Here is a 20307-nt window from a genome sequence, read left to right as displayed (position 1 = left end):
AAAGATTGACGAGCAAGTTTATTAAGAGGCTTTACTCAAATTAGTCACGAAGACGTCGATGCATGGCTCTGCTAATGTTGGTTGTCGGTAGCTAACTGACGAGTAGGCTAACAGGCTAACTGCTAATATTACTTGACGTTACCTTGAGTGGCACTAAAATATGACTTGCATTCCCATATGTTTTAAAGGTTATAATGTGTTTTATTATTGAAGTTTAATTTGTGACCTGTTTATTTGACAGGTAGAACAGTCTGATACCTGATGAGCTTTAAGAATTTGGTTTTATTGGAGTCACAGTGACCTGTTGATTTGCACAACTGCAATATTAGTCCTGGTGAAAAGATGTTTGTTGCACAAAAATACATGACATGCATTCACAATGTATTTTAAATGTCATGTTATTTTTATGGCACTTTAATTTCAAATGTTTGTTAAACAGCAGTAAAATAAATAAAATGTAGTTTCCTAAATGTCACGTGTCAACATGACCTATTTTATCTGCACTGCAAAGTAACTAAGTAACTTTAACTTGGAGTAAATTTTAAAAGGGATACTTTTACTTTTACCTGAGTAGAGTTTTACAACGATCATTTTACTTGTACTAAAGTAAAATTTCATGAAATTAACAGTACTTTTACTGGAGTAGAATATTTTTGTAATCGTTCCACCTCTGCGTGTTACACACATTCACGTCCCCTCAGGAGGAACTAAAATAGATTTGGACACTTCTCATCCAAAGCCCTGATCAGGGCCTCTCTCAGAGCTGCTGTCTGGGCTCTAGACTTTGGGTCTGGCATTTGTGTGTTTTTACTCCACAAACCGCTTCTTCTTTTGACACAGCCCTGAAGTTACAGAACATAAATTACAACATTTCAGCTCCTGCTTCTCTAAAAACAAATGATTTCCCAGAGCACCTGTAGTGTTTGTGTTTCTCTGTTCAGCCAACTCACTTTAAAAGTATCTTCAGTCATTTCATAAGTTGTTTAATCTGTTTGAGTCTTTCTGTTCAAATTCAAACAAAACAGGGACGTCACATCAACTTGAACTGAAATTTCTTTGTAGCTTTTTGACACAACTTCAAATTGTGAAACATGAATTTTGTAAACTGCACTAGAGTCTCTCATAGACGTGATGTAACTCTACGTCTGTCGGACATGGGAGTGATTCGATGTTACTTAGGAGATGAACCACAAAGAGGAAACAGCAGCATCACATACAGATGAATAAAAACCTCATACAACATCCGTCGGTCACAGAGGACGGACACAGAATGGCTCCGCTGGCACTGATCCTTATTTTTCTGCTTCACTTTGAAGGTAAATGTGTTTTCTTTGGTTCTATGAAATCCAGCTGGTTACATGGAGCCACTACTTGGTTTTTAACATTTCTGAAACAGTTTCAATCCCTGGTGCTGTAGGCTCAGTTTTATTTGATGCTGTGGGAATATGAGGTGTTAAAGATGCCCCTGAAATCAAACCAGCTCAGTGTTGAGCCTACAGGTGTTTTCTAGTGGTTCATAAATCTGCTGCTAAATCTGCTTTAGTGCAGGACATTGGATGGGATCCATGTCTTGTTAAACAAAGCTGTGAAATATTGAGGTTTTTGAATTACCTGCTGTTTCCTTTTTATAACATGGGATTTTTTTCAGCAGGTCTTAGTGGAAAACGTTATTATCTCTATCACACACCTGGACAAGACGTCACTATGACCTGTGCCAATGTTTCTGACACAAAATGCTCCAACATCAACTGGCTTTATAACGCCGCTAAGACTGAGACTATATATGACGTTCAGGATGGAAACATTATAAAGAGCTCAGTTCGAGCTGCCAGGCTGAGTCTGGGCCCTGACTGCTCTGTGGTCATCAGAAACATCACTGCTGAGGATGTAGGTCTGTACACCTGTCGGCGAGGGAGGAACCCTGGACAGGATGCAGCCACATTTCTAAGTGTTCTGACAAGTGAGTCTCATTTGTATAAGAGGGAAATCAACATTTGGGACACACTTCATTGTGTTGGGACAATCTCAAAGTTTATTCAGAGCTAAAAACCATTTTCCTTCCTTATCTGGCAGGTGTCAAACCTTCTTGATGCTGACTAATCACTGGTTTCCTCTCAGTCTCTCTGTTTCCTCCAGACACTGGTCCACAGATGGATGAAGTGACATTACAGTGCTCTCTGCTGAGATTCAGTAAAGATGTTCGCTGTCGAGAGAACAGCTTCAGCTGGATGGACGAGGCAGGAACGCTGCTGCTTGGTGAACAGTCCCAGTCTGAGACCCAATGTGTGTCTCGTCTGACTGTGAAGCGTCAGAGCCTTGACAACAGGACGTACACCTGCTGGTTTGTTGATGAGGAGAACAATGTGAAGATACAGACTGAATACACACGTGTCCTCACCACAGGTAGGATGAGATGATCAGCCACAGCTGTAATTCAGGTTTAGGTTTCGGAAAAGACCCCACATTCGTCAGACGACTTTTATTACAGAACAGCAGCATGAAAAGTGTGAAGGCGTCTTTGACCATGTGTCCTCCACAAAGACAACACTGTTATTTAGTCTTATTGTCTGATTAAGGATTTATGACCCGACCTGTTTTCTGAACCCTTTTCCACAGACTGGACTCTGAGCTACATCATGTTGCCTCTGCGTGTTACAGGACTGATCCTAATGATTGTCATCACTGTTCTTCTCATCAGAGACAGAGGTGAGGACACTCACGTCATGAAAGGACTGATTAATCGAAATCACATTTTAGGATTTAACGGCTTCTCTCTTTTATTTTATTTTTCCCAGTGAGAAAAAAGCCACTTGAAGACGACTGTGTGAGTTAGAAAAGAAATGCTCTTTAGTTCAGATTGGAAGCACAGTGAACCTTTAGCTGTGACTTCAGCCACCACTTCTTTTTCTGAATATTCTTTGTTGTTGTTTCTCACAGGCTCGTGGTGACAACAATGACGCCACAGTTTCCTATGAAAATGTGTGAAACTGTTCTGCTGCTGTCACATCGCACTGAGCACCTTAAGGGGGGGGGGGGGGGGGGGTCAGGTACCATTGAAGCCATTTCACATGAGTGACTGAAGCCCTGAGATAAAATCATGATTGCAGGCTCTTTTAATTGGGGAATGCCTCAGGGTTTACTCTTGGTACAACCTGCATGTTATTGATCTTCAAATGAGAAAAAATAGAAATGCTTTCACTGCAACTGACACAAAACGTCCAACTAAGGATGAAATGCTGCTGATGAAGACGTGTCAGTGTCAGTGTGGGTGTTGACGAATGACTGAAAAACTTCCCAACTTCTGCATTTCCTTAATTCATTGATGAGTAAATGAATTAAGATTCATCCACATTTATTTTTGAAGCAAAATCCTATTGTTGTTTATTTCAATGAACTTTATTGGAACAGATCACGTACAGCAAACACAACCAGTTTAACTTGTTTACAGTGTGTGTATACAGTCTCACCATGGGGACTGATACTGAGAAAAGAAACTAATAATTAAAGTGAACAGGTGTTACATGATTTAAGAGCTTTTTCTGTCCTGTTCCTGTCAGTTCTGCTCATCTTCACCTCCACCTTGTTGTTGTCTGGAAACTTCCAGGAACTGCATATCCCCCATCCAGCCACCAGATGTCCCTGGACTTTCCCTCCAGTCCTGCTCACCTGACCCTCCCCTCTCACTCACACACCCGTTCAATGATACTACCTCAGTATTTTAAGATACAAACTGTTCAAACTTCACAACCTAAGGAAAAAATAAAAACAAATGATTTCCCAGAGCACCTGTAGTGTTTGTGTTTCTCTGTTCAGCCAACTCACTTTAAAAGTATCTTCAGTCATTTCATAAGTTGTTTAATCTGTTTGAGTCTTTCTGTTCAAATTCAAACAAAACAGGGACGTCACATCAACTTGAACTGAAATTTCTTTGTAGCTTTTTGGCACAACTTCAAATTGTGAAACATGAATTTTGTAAACTGCACTAGAGTCTCTCATAGACGTGATGTAACTCTACGTCTGTCGGACATGGGAGTGATTCGATGTTACTTAGGAGATGAACCACAAAGAGGAAACAGCAGCATCACATACAGATGAATAAAAACCTCACACAACATCCGTCGGTCACAGAGGACGGACACAGAATGGCTCCGCTGGCACTGATCCTTATTTTTCTGCTTCACTTTGGAGGTAAATGTGTTTTCTTCTTTGGTTCTGTGAAATCCAGCTGGTTACATGGAGCCACTACTTGGTTTTTAACATTTCTGAAACAGTTTCAATCCCTGGTGCTGTAGGCTCAGTTTTATTTGATGCTGTGGGAATATGAGGTGTTAAAGATGCCCCTGAAATCAAACCAGCTCAGTGTTGAGCCTACAGGTGTTTTCTAGTGGTTCATAAATCTGCTGCTAAATCTGCTTTAGTGCAGGACATTGGATGGGATCCATGTCTTGTTAAACAAAGCTGTGAAATATTGAGGTTTTTGAATTACCTGCTGTTTCCTTTTTATAACATGGGATTTTTTTCAGCAGGTCTTAGTGGAAAACTTTATTATCTCTATCACACACCTGGACAAGACGTCACTATGACCTGTGCCAATGTTTCTGACAGAAAATGCTCCAACATCAACTGGCTTTATAACGCCCCTCAGACTGAGACTATATATGACGTTCAGGATGGAAACATTATAAAGAGCTCAGTTCGAGCTGCCAGGCTGAGTCTGGGCCCTGACTGCTCTGTGGTCATCAGAAACATCACTGCTGAGGATGTAGGTCTGTACACCTGTCGGCGAGGGAGGAACCCTGGACAGGATGCCTTCACATATCTAAGTGTTCTGACAAGTGAGTCTCATTTGTATAAGAGGGAAATCAACATTTGGGACACACTTCATTGTGTTGGGACAAACTCAAAGTTTATTCAGAGCTAAAAACCATTTTCCTTCCTTATCTGGCAGGTGTCAAACCTTCTTGATGCTGACTAATCACTGGTTTCCTCTCAGTCTCTCTGTTTCCTCCAGACACTGGTCCACAGATGGATGAAGTGACATTACAGTGCTCTCTGCTGAGATTCAGTAAAGATGTTCGCTGTCGAGAGAACAGCTTCAGCTGGATGGACGAGGCAGGAACGCTGCTGCTTGGTGAACAGTCCCAGTCTGAGACCCAATGTGTGTCTCGTCTGACTGTGAAGCGTCAGAGCCTTGACAACAGGACGTACACCTGCTGGTTTGTTGATGAGGAGAACAATGTGAAGATACAGACTGAATACACACGTGTCCTCACCACAGGTAGGATGAGATGATCAGCCACAGCTGTAATTCAGGTTTAGGTTTCGGAAAAGACCCCACATTCGTCAGACGACTTTTATTACAGAACAGCAGCATGAAAAGTGTGAAGGCGTCTTTGACCATGTGTCCTCCACAAAGACAACACTGTTATTTAGTCTTATTGTCTGATTAAGGATTTATGACCCGACCTGTTTCTGAACCCTTTTCCACAGACTGGACTCTGCGCTACATCATGTTGCCTCTGCGTGTTACAGGACTGATCCTAATGATTGTCATCACTGTTCTTCTCATCAGAGACAGAGGTGAGGACACTCACGTCATGAAAGGACTGATTAATCGAAATCACATTTTAGGATTTAACGGCTTCTCTCTTTTATTTTATTTTTCCCAGTGAGAAAAAAGCCACTTGAAGACGACTGTGTGAGTTAGAAAAGAAATGCTCTTTAGTTCAGATTGGAAGCACAGTGAACCTTTAGCTGTGACTTCAGCCACCACTTCTTTTTCTGAATATTCTTTGTTGTTGTTTCTCACAGGCTCGTGGTGACAACAATGACGCCACAGTTTCCTATGAAAATGTGTGAAACTGTTCTGCTGCTGTCACATCGCACTGAGCACCTTAAGGGGGGGGGGGGGGGGGGGTCAGGTACCATTGAAGCCATTTCACCTCGGACTTTCCCTCCAGTCCTGCTCACCTGACCCTCCCCTCTCACCCTCTCACTCACACACCTGTTCCCAGTTTTCCCATCACTGCTCCCTGTTTAAACCAGTTGGTTTAAAAGCTCCCGATGTTGTTTGTGTTGTACTTTTCAGCCTTTGCCGACCACTGAAAGTTCTGTAAGTCAAATGTTTTGGCTTTTTTCCTTCCTGGACTTTGCTGCCTGTTTATGACCTGTCTGCCCTGCACGCCTGGATTTATTTACCTGAACTCTGCAAATCTGTTTTCCTTTTGTTTGTGAAGGCCACATCCCTGTTTGCCTGCAACTCTGCGTGTTGGTCCCCCATCCTGTTGCCCCACGTTTCTCAGTTTGTGTCGTCATTTATTTAGTTTAGTTCCATCAAAGTTTGTTTTCATTACAGTTTTTAAATGAATTGAATTAAACCAGATTACACAGTCCTCTGTTATTAAGTATTAAGAGTCTGAAATCTGCTTTTGCAGAAACAGTGTGAGAAGCTACAAATTATGAGCTAAATTGGTAAAAGAAGGTGCAGACGTTTTTATGCCTGAAGTTTCCTGGTGGAACATGTTAAAAAGAAGATTTAAAAGCGTATCTTTTATTATATTATGGCAACAGGCAGGTTTTACTGGAGCTTCTGTAAAATAAAGTGACTGCAAACCATGTGACCTTCACTGTGTTGGCTAATATTTATAATATTTGTAAAATATGTCTGTGATATTTGTTTTTGCAGTAAGTCTTAGACTCACACCTGAAACTTTAATAAATATATGGAGCTGAGAACATGATCAGTTTATCTTCACTGAAGTTTATGAGCATTTTGCTGCAAAAAATAAAATATGAGTTTTGTTTGCATATACTATTATTGGCAAAGGACGTGGATACAAATGAAAAGCTTGTACTTCTATTGCACAACAACAAAACGGCTCTTAGCTCATTGAGTCTCAGATCTTATCAAATAATTTGGTTTTTATTAGCAGAACACTCAGATGCTGCTACTGAGGTGTCTCATAGTTTTAATTTCTATACCTCAGTAAGACATCCCATGTAAATGAACTGATTAATGTTGAAATCATGCACTGGTTGTTTTGATAGTTACTATGTTAACACACACACACACACACACACACACACACACACACACACACACACATACACACACAATGACCTTGTGTTTTATTGACTTATAGTGTTTGCTGATATTTGGCACTTTGGTGAAGATCAGGTCACATGTCATGACCAGTTTATGCAGAAAACCTCAACATTGTGAACTTTGTCATTACTTTGCATTTTATTGATTAACGTGTTACACACATTCATGTCCCCTCAGGAGGAACTAATATAGATTTGGACACTTCTCATCCAAAGCCCTGATCAGGGCCTCTCTCAGAGCTGCTGTCTGGGCTCTAGACTTTGGGTCTGGCATTTGTGTGTTTTTACTCCACAAACCGCTTCTTCTTTTGACACAGCCCTGAAGTTACAGAACATAAATTACAACATTTCAGCTCCTGCTTCTCTAAAAACAAATGATTTCCCAGAGCACCTGTAGTGTTTGTGTTTCTCTGTTCAGCCAACTCACTTTAAAAGTATCTTCAGTCATTTCATAAGTTGTTTAATCTGTTTGAGTCTTTCTGTTCAAATTCAAACAAAACAGGGACGTCACATCAACTTGAACTGAAATTTCTTTGTAGCTTTTTGACACAACTTCAAATTGTGAAACATGAATTTTGTAAACTGCACTAGAGTCTCTCATAGACGTGATGTAACTCTACGTCTGTCGGACATGGGAGTGATTCGATGTTACTTAGAAAATGAACCACAAAGAGGAAACAGCAGCATCACATACAGATGAATAAAAACCTCACACAACATCCGTCGGTCACAGAGGACGGACACAGAATGGCTCCGCTGGCACTGATCCTTATTTTTCTGCTTCACTTTGAAGGTAAATGTGTTTTCTTCTTTGGTTCTATGAAATCCAGCTGGTTACATGGAGCCACTACTTGGTTTTTAACATTTCTGAAACAGTTTCAATCCCTGGTGCTGTAGGCTCAGTTTTATTTGATGCTGTGGGAATATGAGGTGTTAAAGATGCCCCTGAAATCAAACCAGTTCAGTGTTGAGCCTACAGGTGTTTTCTAGTGGTTCATAAATCTGCTGCTAAATCTGCTTTAGTGCAGGACATTGGATGGGATCCATCCATCCATCCATCCATCTTCTATACCCGCTTTTCCTGTTCAGGGTCACGGGGATCCGCTGGAGCCTATCCCAGCTCTCTCTCGGGTGGAAGGCAGGGGTACACCCTAGACAGGTCACCAGTCTGTCGCAGGGCCACATATAGACACACAAGGACAGACAACCTCACACACTCACACTCACTCCTACGGGCAATTTTAGAGTCACCAATCAACCTGACATGCAGTAAACCCACGCAAGCACAGGGAGAACATGCAAACTCCACACAGAAAGGCCGGGATGCGAACCCACGACCTTCTTGCTGTGAGGCAACAGTGCTAACCACTCAGCCACCATGCTGTGGATGGGATCCATGTCTTGTTAAACAAAGCTGTGAAATATTGAGGTTTTTGAATTACCTGCTGTTTCCTTTTTATAACATGGGATTTTTTTCAGCAGGTCTTAGTGGAAAACGTTATTATCTCTATCACACACCTGGACAAGACGTCACTATGACCTGTGACATTGTTTCTGACAGAAAATGCTCCAACATCAACTGGCTTTATAACGCCGCTAAGACTGAGACTATAGTTGAGGTTTCGGATGGAAACATTATAAAGAGCTCAGTTCGAGCTGCCAGGCTGAGTCTGGGCCCTGACTGCTCTGTGGTCATCAGAAACATCACTGCTGAGGATGTAGGTCTGTACACCTGTCGGCGAGGGAGGAACCCTGGACAGGATGCCTTCACATATCTAAGTGTTCTGACAAGTGAGTCTCATTTGTATAAGAGGGAAATCAACATTTGGGACACACTTCATTGTGTTGGGACAATCTCAAAGTTTATTCAGAGCTAAAAACCATTTTCCTTCCTTATCTGGCAGGTGTCAAACCTTCTTGATGCTGACTAATCACTGGTTTCCTCTCAGTCTCTCTGTTTCCTCCAGACACTGGTCCACAGATGGATGAAGTGACATTACAGTGCTCTCTGCTGAGATTCAGTAAATATGTTCGCTGTCGAGAGAACAGCTTCAGCTGGATGGACGAGGCAGGAACGCTGCTGCTTGGTGAACAGTCCCAGTCTGAGACCCAATGTGTGTCTCGTCTGACTGTGAAGCGTCAGAGCCTTGACATCAGGACGTACACCTGCTGGTTTGTTGATGAGGAGAACAAAGTGAAGATACAGACTGAATACACACGTATCCTCACCACAGGTAGGATAACACATCACCATTTTGAAAAGCCAACAATGAGATTAAATGAATTGTGTCTGATCACCTAAATATCAATGATGTAAATGTTTTTAACTTGTCTGCACCGGCTGCAGATAAAACCTACATCTACGTTGGTGCAGCAGTCGGGCTGCTGCTGCTGCTGCTGCTGCTGCTGCTCATCATCACTGCTGTTTTCATCAAATACAGGACAGGAGCCAAAGTGGGTCAGTGTGATTTCTATTTAGTCGTATGAATAGACTCAGGGTATAACATGTTATATTTGAAACCATTTGTAGAGCAGCGTCACTGCTCAGACTTAAATAGAAACTTCACAGAACAAAGAAGCAGAGTTTCGGTTTACTCACTAGACTTTGTGGACCAATGAAGAACTGTTTAAACTGTAGATCCAAACTATGACACGTTGTGGCGTATCAGGTGGTTTTAGGGACACCAGCAGACCCATCAGATACAAGCACCTTCCATGGAGGTGGTATAAATAATAATATGACGTGTGTAATGAACCAAATGATATTAGAAGACTAATCCTGTGTTTTGTTCCAGATGTTCAACAACTAGCCCAAACCCCTGTGAGTAAAATGGTTCACATATTTTCTGATATGATAAACTTCTCTAAATATACGGACTTATATTATAAATCATAGTTCATTTCTGACATTTTTATTCTCATAAACTTCTGTCACAGACAAATGTCGAAAAATAAATCAATGATGAAAGGACAATAATGTTTCCATTTGCTAAACCTTTCCATTTGTTTGCACCCAGAATGAGCATGAGGGAAATGTGACCTATGTGACTGTTGGCCACGTTAATCAAGTGGACTCTGTGAGAAAGGTGAGGGACATGTCCTTATCCTACGTTTATTTTGCAGTGAACTAATAGAACGAGTTATTAAATGGCTGACACACGTGGGCTCATCTATTCACAGGTAATTTAAAATCTTAACGTCACAGGCTAAAACTGTTCCTTCTTTTGCAGCACTTTGCATGTTGCTCATTCCTGGTTTCAGCTTGATGATGCCCTCAGGCACAAACTCAGGCCCAAACCGTCCCAGCCTCTTTAATGAACTTCATCTAGAAACCAATATATTTTTATAGAGGTGTAATGTTTGGGCTGTGTGATTAGGGATTTTTTTAAAAATAATGACCAACCAATGACTTACTTTAAAACAGGAAACTCCACAAGCTCTTTGTGTGGGAAAGATCATGATTCATGAAGAAATAACTGGAGTTATCTCCTGTTGTTGTTTTACAGGTCAAAGAAGAGGAGAAGGCCATTTATTCTACGGTCAAGACATCATAAAACCATATTTATTAGAGAGCACCGCCTTCTTTCCAAGTACTCATTTCTAGTTTGTGTTGTCTTTTGTTCAGTGTTAACGTGGTTGTTATTTGTCCTGTTGCCATATTCTACAACACAGAGAAGGGACCATGTTGAACCTCCTTGGTGCTGCGTTCAGTGACACTGTGATGTCCAGTATTTTATTTGTTTGCATAGTCAAATGTGACACTTTGCATTTCGTGATGTGAATATAATAATTATTGTGCTGTGATTGTGAATCCTGTGTGTCAGCAAAAGCATTAAGACCAGCACAGTTCCTGCAGCTGCTACGTGCATCATGGTTTGGTTTTAGACGATGAAGCAAGAGACGACCTCGTGTTCCTCCCTGTTGTGTCACAGCTCGTCATTTGCGTTTCCCACCAGTGCTAATGTTCACATGAATGTTTTATACCTGTGCAGAAAACATCATGAACACTTCATAATAAAGCATCATTATATGGCAGGGGTAGAAATGGTCATGTGATGTGATCACATGACCACGTCTTTAAAGGTCAGAGGTGCACAGGTTTACTTCCTCCTTCTATGAGCAGGCCTGGGCACGTGGTTTTTTTCTGGTGAGTCAAACAAGCTTGTTTAATAGTAATATTATAGTTTTTACCTTTAGAAGTCAAATGTGTTGCATTTTGTCTCAAAGGGCCCGAACAGTCCAGATTATATTTACAGCCCTGTTGTAGCACTTACAAGTACAGTCTGGTTGCTGTTAGTCCTCTATGGATTTTATCTTGTTCCAACCATTGTCTATACCTGCTTATGATTTTAGCTTGTTTTTTGATATATAAATATTCTGCAGTTGGTGTAGGCCTTATATAGAACTAGCTGCTGTTGCTGGACTGACTGACTGGCTTTGTTATTGAAGCTTACCTGCAGTTTTTTGTGCAGCTGTGTTACAGATGTGTACAGTTCATTCAAAGTAATATTTAACATGTATACTCTGTGTGTAGGTCCCTGGTATTAGTTTTTGAGGACACTGGAAAGCTTTTATCAGTGTCGTTCACCCATAATACTATTCAGCAGGTTAAAATCCACTGAAGTAACAGAGCATCCAACTGATCTTTGATCTGGATGTTAACGGCTGATTCTGTGTTTTTCTATAGTTTGTTGTTGCTTGTGAGTCTGTTTTATAAATGTGAAAGATCCACCAAACTGCAGCTTCAGATGTGATTAAAATAACAGAATCATGATGAACACAGAAACCTTTTGCAAATGATTGACAAGTGTTTATTGATTACACAACATGTAAAAAACTGTTCAGCTTCTGGAAAATTAAAGTTCCATAGTTTTACAAAAATGTCTGAGCCACAACCTAAATGCTTGGAATGGTTCATATGTAATGAAAAATAAAACTTTGTAGACTTCAGCCAGTTTTTCAGCTGAGCTCTGCATTAAAGGAGAGTTCTGCTGGTTTTTCAGAGTGCTGCTGCACATATGCATATATCTGTTATACAAAGCTTTTGGTTGCACCACCTGTAGTTGTATGAAGTCTGTAATCACTGAGCTGCTCTTTTACTCTATTTATAAAATATTTATGATCTTCATTTTCTGCTTGCTTGATTTGTCCATTTTCTTTCCCTCCTTCCACTCCTGCTGTTTATTTTAATGGCCACCCATCCAGACCTGTTTAATTAGCTACGTGGGTGTTGAGTGACCTATCGCCCAATTGTGTCTCATAAAGCAGCACCATGTCAGGGTCAGAAATGTCAGTGTTGGGTGTGTTTTTGCTGTTCAAGTGGGGTTGACAGTTTGATTCTGGCCAGTCTGGTTTACTGTGCCTAGGAATCTGGTGTTAATCTGCTGTTTCTGCACAAAGCAGCAATATGAACAGCAAATTAACATAAATTCTCTTAGCACAAATTTATATGTGCAGTTAAGAGGGGAAACATTAGTTTTATGAAATTGCTGGGGGGTTACATGTTTCTCCATAGAAATCAAACACACAGTTTTGTTCTGAGAATTACTCTGCTTAAAGTTGGCCTCCTCCTCATATACGCAAGACAGCACACAGTTTATGAGGTGAAGGGCTGAGGGTGAATCCAACACGTGGAGTCAGATCCAGTTCATCCTCTGAAACTCCAGGTGGAGGAGTGAAACGAAAGTGCTGCAGGAGGGTGGTGAAGAAGATGAAGAGCTCCATCCTGGCCAGACTCTCTCCCAGACAAATCCTGCGACCTGCAAGACAGAAGAGAGAAAGAAGGTCACATCATCTGCATATAAACGAACATGAAGAAGAGGTGATGTCTGAGCTCCCAAACCTGCAGAAAAAGGCATGAAGGCATCTCGCTTGACAAACATCCCATCTTTGTCCAGGAAGTGGGCAGGATAGAAGGTATGTGGTCTCTCCCACTCTTTCTCATCGTACAGGACAGATGTCAGGAGAGGAATCACTGTGGTCCCCTGTCCACGATACAGAAAAATATTTTTAATATGGAGGGCAAGAATTCTTGGAAAACAAGCAGGACAGGGGGCCTTGAGGACCAGGAGTGGAAACCACTGCCTTAATATGTGGTGCAAAACCTTTAATAGAACCTCTAGTTTCTGTTTCTGTTTTTTTTAAAATATAATTTGCTCGTAAATAATAGTTTTACTGACTCTTTTACTGACCTTTTTAATGAAGTAACCCTCAAAAATGACGTCCTTGCTGGTCCTGTGAGAAAGAGCCATTGGGGCGATGTTGGCCAGTCTCTGAGTCTCATGGATGACAGCGTCAGTGAAGGGCAGGTTCTTTCTGTCCTCAACCTGCACCTGTCGAGTCCCGATCACCCTGCTCAGCTCTTCCTGCACCTGGTCTGGGACATGCAGTGAGAACAAATTTCAGAAATTTTAGGATCGAAACTAGCACAATTTAGCACTTCAAGGCTTTCTGATGGTTTTCATGGTAATTTCATGTAATTTTGTGTCATTTAACCAAATATCTTAGACTTTATGTTAATGCATAAAAGCAGTAAACTTCTCCAGCTCCTTACCCTGTATCTTTGGATATTTGGCCATTAGCAGAAGTGCCCATCGCAGTGTAGTTGATGTTGTTTCTGTGCCAGCACCAAACAGATTTGCGACTGTCATCAAAAGGTTTTCATTGTGGAAGTGACTGTCAGTAATCCCAGAATCCTGTGCACACATATCAGATGTTCGAGTATGATACATTACTGTGAATGTGTTAGTTTGGAAGCAGTTTTTATTATTTAATTGCTTTTTTCCTAATTTAATAACAAGCCTAAGTATCTGGCAATTATGCTCAACTACACCTTAAGACATAAAGTCTTTTTCAAAGGCAAAGGAGATTGTAAGTTCAGAGACAGGGTTCATTTGGAAATGTAGTATGTCAGACTGCATAATTTTACCTCTTACCCAAGTACAAGTGTGTGTGTATATGTATGTGTGTGTGTGTATATATATATATATATATATATATATATACACAACGTCAAGTTACAGTTCAAAAGTAAATACAAATAAATAAAGTTAATCTCAGCTCAGACAGGTGACAGGATTTCTAACCTCCAGCTGTTTTTGGTGAACCAGAAAGGCGTCCACAAACCCTCTGTACTCCTCTGGGTTGAGGGTTTCTTTCAAACGACTGGCCAGCTTTAAGTGCCGTTTCCTGTTGGCATCAACCAGCTTCCTGAATTCTTCCCTAACAGGACAGATCCACTTTCCGATACTTGGGAACATGGTATAGAACTGTTGGAGAACATGTTGGAACTGATCGTAATTGGACATTTCTCCAGGTAAAATTCCAAAAAGAGATATTCAGTTTTGACAATAACATTTAAGTCTAGTGTTCTGATACCTGCATCGCTGGGGAAACCAGAATTTGAACAAATCTGTTTAGTCGATTGACCATTGATATAAACTCTGGATCATCATATTCAAACCTGCTGCCATAGACCATGGAGGAGATAATATTAGAAACAGCATAGTTCAATGGTTGAGTCGTATCAAACGCTTCTCCTGAAACGTGGAAAAGAAGTTAAAAAAATATGAATAGAAATGATGATTTTCTTTAAATGCTGAAATGTTGTTTATCGTACAGTTGGTTGTAAGAACCTTTAAATTTCTTTAACACATCAGTGAGGTAGTGAGATTCCTCAATGATTTTGTCCTCACATGCCTTCCTGCCCATCCCAAAGTCTTTCAGGTTCACTAAAGCAAAACGTCTCATCTCTTTCCAGCAGTCACCATTGGACCATATAACCCCTGAGATGAAAACATTTGAATAAAATATATTCACAAGTAACAGAGTATGGTTGACGGCTATAAACATGATACCACTGATAAATTTAGAGTAGAAACAGTCCCTTACCATACTCTCGTTTTGTCTCCTTTACAGTCAGTGGTGGTTCTCGCTCTCCAAACTCATCAGCGTGGTTGACAAGTGCCTCCTTCACCGTCCTGTATCCTGCCAGGACCACCACTTTGTTGGGTCCGAAATAGACGGTAAACACTGATCCATATTTCTTGGAAAGCTGAGAGCAGGCAAATGACAAAACTGCATAATTGTTAAACCGTATTAAATGTGTACTGAATTATTTTTACATTGCGTTGTATTTAGCAGATGCTTTTGTGCAAATCTTTTTTCTTTTTCTTTTTTTTTTTGGTGTTTTGCATTTTGGGGTCCTGCACATTTAAACACATGAGCAAGAAGACTCAGAGGATGGAAGCACTGAACTTCTGATAAACTGGTAGTTGGCACAGGACCAGTCTGTCAACACAGTCACCAGTCAGTCTCTTGCTGTAATGCTGTGCAGCTTTATCTAGCAAGATGCTGCACTGTGCCCAGTAACTGTTTAAAATGATGTCCTCGATCTCCTTTTATGGTCTTCCTAACATGTTGATGAAATGAATATCAGTCAACCACCGCATTTTTCCTGCAGCCCAGAGGCCAATTTTTAACTGATGTCCACGGGGGCAAGTGGAGACTTGTTTTTGTAATGAGCATTTTATGTGAATGCTGCCTGGTTACAGTGAGTATATGGCCAAAGTCCATGGAGGCTGTAAATTGTATTTGTCAGCAGCAGGAGTAGCCTAATACAGACTCTACAGTTTGCATGACACAGTAACATTATGTCGATTTCCTTCACAACACATAGAAAAGAAAAAGGAAACGATTGAATCAACACTCATCTGAAACAAATGAGCTCACTTTCAACAACCTGCAGCCAAATTCTCACCGTCACTAATGTGTCGTGGGTTCTTTGCAGATCAAGCAGCAGCAGGTTCCCCAGCAGGGGAAGTGGTCTGGGTCCTGGAGGCTCCTTCCCATTTTTCTGGGAGCTGAAGCTGAAGGAGGAGGAGGTGAAGTAGACGAGAAGTAGGACCACCAGTGCCCCCAACAGGGAAAGAGAACTGGGGGACTGGAGGAAAACATCCAGTAGTCCCATGACTTTAAACCTGTCTGTGTGCTTGTGCTGCCAACTCACGCAGACAAAGCCGTTTTGCTTTAGGGCTTGTGATAACTGTTCACATGTGATACAGCCCAGGAGGAGGGTCAAACTTTGAAAACTCTCTCCTCTCCGGCCCACACAGGGTTGAACACAACAAAAACAAAGTCAATGTTTACTGCAAAACCTGGTATGTTAAATCCTGTACAATGTATTTTCCCACAGTGCAGATTCTACAACAACCCTTGAGAGACCCTTGAGCAAGGCACCCAACCCCCAACTGCTCCTCCTAGCAACGGCATCATGTATGACGTCACGCGCCGTTGCAGGCACCGCCTTCGGTGGAATGTAAACAACAATGGCGACTATGTATGTGATCTCCCTTGGCACATAGTTGTGGTGTTGTGTATAATGGCACATATATATGACTAAGTGTAAGGAGGAACCAATGGGAGTAGAGTAGCGAGGGGGACATTGAGGGGTGACAGTGTAGAATGGTGGGCTGGAGAATAATAAAAGTGTTCGTGTTCAGAGAACTCACGAGTACAGAAGTATTCTTCAAAAAATACGACAATAGTATGGGCGGAAACCAACTGAGACCGGTTCAATGTCCAGACAGGAGACCCTCTCTTTCACATTTCGGGCGTTAACTCATTTCTGATTGAAAAGTAGGATTACTCTCCCACCTTTCGTCCTTCTGCTCATACAGCTGTGAAGTCAGGTATATCCACATGAGTCCGGTATGTTGTCGTTCAGCCAGGACTCAGAAAGACATATCTAACTGCAGTCCCTGTACAGCCGCTGGTTCCTCACAAGCGCTTCCAGCTCATCACACTTGTTATGCAGTGAGTTAACATTCCCCATGAGCACAGAGGGCAGAAAAGGCTTGTATCTCCACCTTCTGTTGTTCCTCTTAGTCTTGGTCTATCCTTGGTCTTAGCCATGGTCTATCTTCAGCCGATATATAGACCTTGTGTGCAGAAGCTTCCTCTTAGCCTTTAGCTTCCACGAAACTGTCTCCTCAGCATAGCTGGGACTGGGTGAGTTACTTTGTGTCCAGTCTTCGACATGGCCAACAGTTCCTCTCTACTTGAGCTAGTACACATTGTAAGAAAAAAACACAGGAGATACTCAGAGTTGCTGCCATTCAGAACGGCGCATTTTTTGAAACGTTTATTATATAATATATATATATATATATATATATATATATATATATATATATATGTATATGTATGTATATATATATATGTACAGATTATCCAATATGATCACACATGTACACACAAAGAAAACCATGAAACCACAATTCATCTGCATGGTTGACAAGTGCCTCCTTCACTGTCTTGTATCCTGCCAGGACCACCACTTTCTGGGGCCCCAAATACACAGTGAACACTGACCCATATTTCTTGGAAAACTAAGAGCAGGGACATGATGCAGAAAACAGATGAAAACTTTGAGAACAGAGTTCCTGCCTCAAGTTCAGACAAAACAAATAAAATAAACTCCTGTCACTTCCTCACCTTTAGTAATGAGATGTAGGGTCTCTTGAGGTCCAGTTGCAACAGGTTTCCCAGCAGGGGAAGTGGTCTGGGTCCTGGAGGCTCCTTCCCATTTTCCTGGGAGCTGAAGGAGGAGATGAAGTAGACGAGAAGCAGGACCAGCAGAGCCCCCAACAGGGAGAGAGAACTGGAGGACTGGAGAAAAACATCCAGTATTCCCATGACTTCAAAACTTTAAACCTGTCTGTGCCCCTGTGCTGCAGATCGAGGCCCCTAACTTGTTACTTTTTGACTTTGGGTTTGTTTGGGTCTGTGTGAAATAGTCCAGGAGGTGGACCACACTGCAAAAAGTTCAGCCCCCAACCCCCCTCATTCCCTTTATGGCTTTTCAAGTAAGTGTTGCTTAACTTAACTGTTAATATGACCTGACATGAAGGTGGAACAGGATATTCTCAATCTTTGAGCCAATAAATAAACAATTGAGATAACACATGTACATCTTGAAACTCCATGGGACACTGACCTCACAACAATGATTTACAGGCTCTTATTTCCAATTATTTCATTTAATTATCACAGATCTGAATCATCATTCTGGAATGATTTTACTAAACATAATGGAATTTTAACAATATCATTTGTGGGTAACTATTACACATTTTCCTGCATATTAGAGCCAAAACCATCTCTCTACCAAAGCAGCACTTGTTGGAACTGGTATTTTCTCCCTCAGTTCCGCGTGTTCGTTTGATTGATGAAACGGAGGAGATGAATATGGTCTCAAATAAGCCGTTTAATAAAACACACTGAATAAAGCAGTTACAGAGCTCCGGGTCAAACTTTCCCTAGCCAATAACAGTCTCTGTCAGGGCACGAAGTCTGACAAACTATTTTTCCCTTAACCCGGTGATAATATTACAGAATGAAATGTGCAATCTTTAGGAAGCTGGCGTGTTCTTCTCCCATAGGTTGAAAACGTTGGGATGTCCCGAGGTATCCCCCTGTTGCTATGCCTCCTGGCAGAGGTCAACCTGCCCTGTAAGACAGAGTTCAACAACCAAAACACCAGACACATCCTATCTGATGTTATGTCTAATTTACTTCTCATCCCGTGGGAAACCCTGCAATTACTGAAAAACAAGTCCATGTCTAAACTACTACTGTTTCACACCTACTAGAATGCTTCATGATTATACTGTAATAATGCCTTAAAATCCATAATATGATAAATGTAAGCTAATACTACCAAAATGTAAGCTAATACTACCTTGTACCTTGAGCTGTAATATAATAGAAGTTATACCTTAAGCTGTAATGTAATAGAAGGAATCTTGAGCTGTAATATAATAGAAGTTATACCTTAAGCTGTAATGTAATAGAAGTAACGATTCCCACAATTCCCCCTTTTGGTCTCTCCTCCGACAGACCAACCCACAAATATGGAAATTTTATTGTACAGCCATTGTGACATCTTCCTCCTCAAACATCATCACCTCCCCCTTCGGAGTAAGCAGGGGCAACTGGTGAGCCACCTGCTGACCCTCAATGGTAGTCACGATGAGTCTGTGACAAAGAGATCTAATACAGGGGATACAACAACAGCCACACAATACCAGAGCAGTGACCATACCAGTGAGAGAAAGAAGAACAGAAACTATTGCAGTTTTCCATTTACCAAACATGCGACTGAACCAATCATCCAATGGGTCATTAATACCTGATTGTTCCTGCATCTCCCTCGACAGGGCCCTCAGCGCGCCAGAGCCTTAGCAACGGATCCATCTGGAGCTGTATTGTTAGGAATGAAAGTACAACACTGACCCCCAAACATAGAACATACACCCCCTTTTTCAGCCAATAACATATCCAGTGCCATTCTGTTCTGTACTGTCATCAGGGAAGTGGGACCTAATTGCTCTGCGAGGCCCTCAATCGCATCCCTGGTAATGTTAGTTAATCGTAGCAGATTGTAATGTACATAATTGATGCGGTCTACATTTTTGTTGGGGGTGACTGGAAAGAATGCTGAAATTATAGGTAAATTTTCAAACCCTGTCGCCACTTGGTCTGCCAATTTGAATTCATCAGGTACCCCCCTTGGAACCCCAATTGCATCAATGTATGTGGGGCTGCCCTGGGTGAGATCGAAGTCAGGCATACATTGCCCAGAGAGGAGGACGTTTCGTCGTCGTCTCTGGGTGAGTGCCGCTGGACGTGAGTGAGACCTAGGGGAAACTTAGAAGCATTATTAACATGTCCAATTAGTGCTACTGGAACCCCTAAACGAACCATAGCACAGGTGCCCTGCCAAGATGAGGGCAAACGGACGTGTAACCTACCTCCACCACAGAACCAGTACAAGTCACCTCGGGCCCATGACCCCAACAATGTAGCATTTACCGTGATGTTCCTCCCACACCATGAGACCGGCAGATGACCCAATGGAATTCCTGATTGACTAGAAACAAAGCATGTATAATTAGCTGCTTTTGGAGTGAAAGTCGGCGCCCTAGTATCATTCAAAATAGGTGGAAAGATTGCCGCTAGGGTAGTGCACTTAATGGGTGAGGCATCCTTAGTGAGTGCCAACATACAATGAAAGCCCCACTGGTCAACATCTGGGTACAAAGGTGCAGGCTCTGTAAAAAGAATTGGCCTAGGTGCAGAACAGGCCACACAATCCCCCATCCCTCTTTCTTTAACTGTACCAATTAACCAATCCAACCATAA

At 41.6% G+C, this 20307-nt stretch overlaps 4 protein-coding genes across 10 annotated transcripts; 3 read left to right on the top strand and 1 right to left on the bottom strand.

Annotated features, from left to right (window-relative positions):
• Positions 1-1196: 1196 nt before the first annotated feature.
• On the top strand, positions 1197-3063 carry LOC113137056 (uncharacterized). 4 transcript variants are annotated; one of them, XM_026318394.1, is made up of 6 exons: positions 1208-1316; positions 1649-1960; positions 2119-2403; positions 2617-2706; positions 2796-2824; positions 2938-3063. In XM_026318394.1, the coding sequence occupies exons 1-6, from the start codon at positions 1220-1222 to the stop codon at positions 2983-2985; spliced, it is 861 nt and encodes a 286-aa protein (XP_026174179.1). In that variant the 5' UTR covers positions 1208-1219; the 3' UTR covers positions 2986-3063. The 4 variants fall into 4 exon arrangements, with proteins under 4 accessions (XP_026174178.1, XP_026174179.1, XP_026174177.1 ...); XM_026318392.1 differs by having other exon boundaries at positions 2617-2824; positions 2938-2956; XM_026318393.1 differs by having other exon boundaries at positions 1197-1316; positions 1652-1960; positions 2617-3025.
• A 1026-nt stretch (positions 3064-4089) lies between these two features.
• On the top strand, positions 4090-5501 carry LOC113136963 (uncharacterized; the record flags this gene model as incomplete). The annotated part of the gene is made up of 4 exons (XM_026318164.1): positions 4090-4188; positions 4524-4835; positions 4994-5278; positions 5491-5501. Coding segments are annotated over exons 1-4 (705 nt in total), but the record flags the coding sequence as incomplete, so codon positions are not given.
• Positions 5502-7777: 2276 nt separating this feature from the next.
• Positions 7778-12232, top strand: LOC113137524 (uncharacterized). 2 transcript variants are annotated; one of them, XM_026319245.1, is made up of 7 exons: positions 7778-7897; positions 8584-8895; positions 9054-9338; positions 9452-9562; positions 9900-9925; positions 10122-10190; positions 10611-12232. In XM_026319245.1, the coding sequence occupies exons 1-7, from the start codon at positions 7801-7803 to the stop codon at positions 10656-10658; spliced, it is 948 nt and encodes a 315-aa protein (XP_026175030.1). In that variant the 5' UTR covers positions 7778-7800; the 3' UTR covers positions 10659-12232. The 2 variants fall into 2 exon arrangements, with proteins under 2 accessions (XP_026175030.1, XP_026175031.1); XM_026319246.1 differs by having other exon boundaries at positions 7789-7897; positions 8587-8895.
• Positions 11893-17883, bottom strand: LOC113137523 (cytochrome P450 2K4-like). 3 transcript variants are annotated; one of them, XM_026319242.1, is made up of 10 exons: positions 17599-17737; positions 15863-17167; positions 14995-15157; positions 14739-14888; positions 14482-14642; positions 14190-14372; positions 13658-13799; positions 13296-13480; positions 12947-13088; positions 12676-12863 (listed from the first exon to the last, which is right to left on the bottom strand). In XM_026319242.1, exons 2-10 carry the CDS (start codon positions 16070-16072, stop codon positions 12676-12678), a joined length of 1524 nt encoding a protein of 507 aa, XP_026175027.1. In that variant the 5' UTR covers positions 16073-17167; positions 17599-17737. The 3 variants fall into 3 exon arrangements, with proteins under 3 accessions (XP_026175028.1, XP_026175027.1, XP_026175029.1); XM_026319243.2 differs by lacking the exon at positions 17599-17737 and having other exon boundaries at positions 11893-12863; positions 15863-16072; XM_026319244.1 differs by lacking the exon at positions 15863-17167 and having other exon boundaries at positions 17599-17883.
• Positions 17884-20307: the final 2424 nt, after the last annotated feature.

This window comes from Mastacembelus armatus, chromosome 24 (genome assembly GCF_900324485.2).
Source record: "Mastacembelus armatus chromosome 24, fMasArm1.2, whole genome shotgun sequence".
Classification (NCBI taxonomy): Eukaryota; Metazoa; Chordata; class Actinopteri; order Synbranchiformes; family Mastacembelidae; genus Mastacembelus; species Mastacembelus armatus.
This window is presented reverse-complemented; position numbering and strand designations above follow the sequence as displayed.

Excerpts from the sequence above, each read along its gene's own strand:
- LOC113137056 (XM_026318391.1), top strand. The coding sequence starts at position 1,220 with ATGAATAAAAACCTCATACAACATCCGTCGGTCACAGAGGACGGACAC. Across the intron at positions 1,961-2,118 it reads ATTTCTAAGTGTTCTGACAA|TCTCTCTGTTTCCTCCAGAC; the intron begins GTGAGTCTCATT and ends GTTTCCTCTCAG. Across the intron at positions 2,404-2,616 it reads CACACGTGTCCTCACCACAG|ACTGGACTCTGAGCTACATC; the intron begins GTAGGATGAGAT and ends CCTTTTCCACAG.
- LOC113137524 (XM_026319245.1), top strand. The coding sequence starts at position 7,801 with ATGAATAAAAACCTCACACAACATCCGTCGGTCACAGAGGACGGACAC. Across the intron at positions 9,339-9,451 it reads CACACGTATCCTCACCACAG|ATAAAACCTACATCTACGTT; the intron begins GTAGGATAACAC and ends CACCGGCTGCAG. Across the intron at positions 9,563-9,899 it reads CAGGACAGGAGCCAAAGTGG|ATGTTCAACAACTAGCCCAA; the intron begins GTCAGTGTGATT and ends GTTTTGTTCCAG.
- LOC113137523 (XM_026319242.1), bottom strand. The coding sequence starts at position 16,072 with ATGGGACTACTGGATGTTTTCCTCCAGTCCCCCAGTTCTCTTTCCCTG. Across the intron at positions 15,158-15,862 it reads CCCACGACACATTAGTGACG|CTTTCCAAGAAATATGGATC; the intron begins GTGAGAATTTGG and ends GCCTGCTCTCAG. Across the intron at positions 13,800-14,189 it reads TTCACCAAAAACAGCTGGAG|GATTCTGGGATTACTGACAG; the intron begins GTTAGAAATCCT and ends ATGTGTGCACAG.